Source organism: Aphanomyces astaci (assembly GCF_000520075.1).
Source record: "Aphanomyces astaci strain APO3 unplaced genomic scaffold supercont1.52, whole genome shotgun sequence".
NCBI classification, from domain to species: Eukaryota; Oomycota; class Saprolegniomycetes; order Saprolegniales; family Verrucalvaceae; genus Aphanomyces; species Aphanomyces astaci.
Window position 1 is genome coordinate 14232 of NW_009798315.1, and position 904 is coordinate 15135.

The 904-nt window shown below is 52.7% G+C and overlaps 2 protein-coding genes across 2 annotated transcripts; both read right to left on the minus strand.

Annotated features, from left to right (window-relative positions):
* Positions 1-2: 2 nt before the first annotated feature.
* Positions 3-359, minus strand: H257_13895 (hypothetical protein; the record flags this gene model as incomplete). Its single annotated transcript, XM_009841582.1, has 2 exons — positions 3-13; positions 170-359. 2 exons carry the CDS (start codon positions 357-359, stop codon positions 3-5), a joined length of 201 nt encoding a protein of 66 aa, XP_009839884.1.
* A 57-nt stretch (positions 360-416) lies between these two features.
* On the minus strand, positions 417-757 carry H257_13896 (hypothetical protein; the record flags this gene model as incomplete). Its single annotated transcript, XM_009841583.1, has 2 exons — positions 417-668; positions 734-757. The coding sequence occupies 2 exons, from the start codon at positions 755-757 to the stop codon at positions 417-419; spliced, it is 276 nt and encodes a 91-aa protein (XP_009839885.1).
* Between the last annotated feature and the right edge of the window lie 147 nt (positions 758-904).

A 904-nucleotide genomic window follows, 5' to 3' on the forward strand; every position in this document is an offset into this window, starting at 1 on the left:
AATTAGTGTGAAACTTCAAATAGTGTGATTGGTAGCACCACAGGACAGGTTTTGACATGTAAAATTCACAGTCAGGACAAATCATCGATCGATGAATTTGGTGAATCAGCATAAAAGTCCAAATTGTTTGGGGAAAAGGACAAAATACGAGGAAGGAGAGTGTATGTACCGCGTAGCACGACGAGGTACTCGATGCACTGGACCCGCTGGTCGTTGAGCTGCGCTACCAACACTTCGTCGTTGTCGTCGAATACTTGGTCGCGGAATGCATGCAGCACATTGAGAGCGATGGCGGACATGCAGCCTTCGTCTCGATGCGTGTGCAGAAAATTCATGATGCCGACGTGGTCCATGGCCATGGCGGAGCACGCACACCGCACTCATGGAGGAATCGAACGATATCGTCGGTGCTCGTCTCACGGCGGCAATGGCCAAGCAAGCAAGAGCTCGCGAGTTGGGTCGTGCGGCATGTGGCCGACGTGAAGTTGGAACGGCGACGACAGCATGTCCGTCGACGTGCACCGGAAGCTTCTCCACAAGGTCCACGGTTGTGATCCCTTAGCACGTTGATCCATATGCGGGCGTGGGGCCTGGCGATCGCGAACGTACATGTACAAGAGGAACATCAACTCACTCGTCGCGGGGAAACGAATCGACGAAGTGCAGGTCTGTACGGAAGCAGAGCCAGGAAGAGCCCCGGCTAGAAGTCAGCGATGAGTTGCATGATGTCCACGTCCAGAAGCATCTTCATGGACATCGTGGGACATGTATGACGCACGCGAAGGCGCTTCTCGCGGATGCGCTCGTACAGTACAACTCGCGCATGGTGAAAGCACACAGCTTTTATCCGAAATCCGCATAATGTCAAAATTGTAAATGCCCTTGATACGCCATAAATGATCTC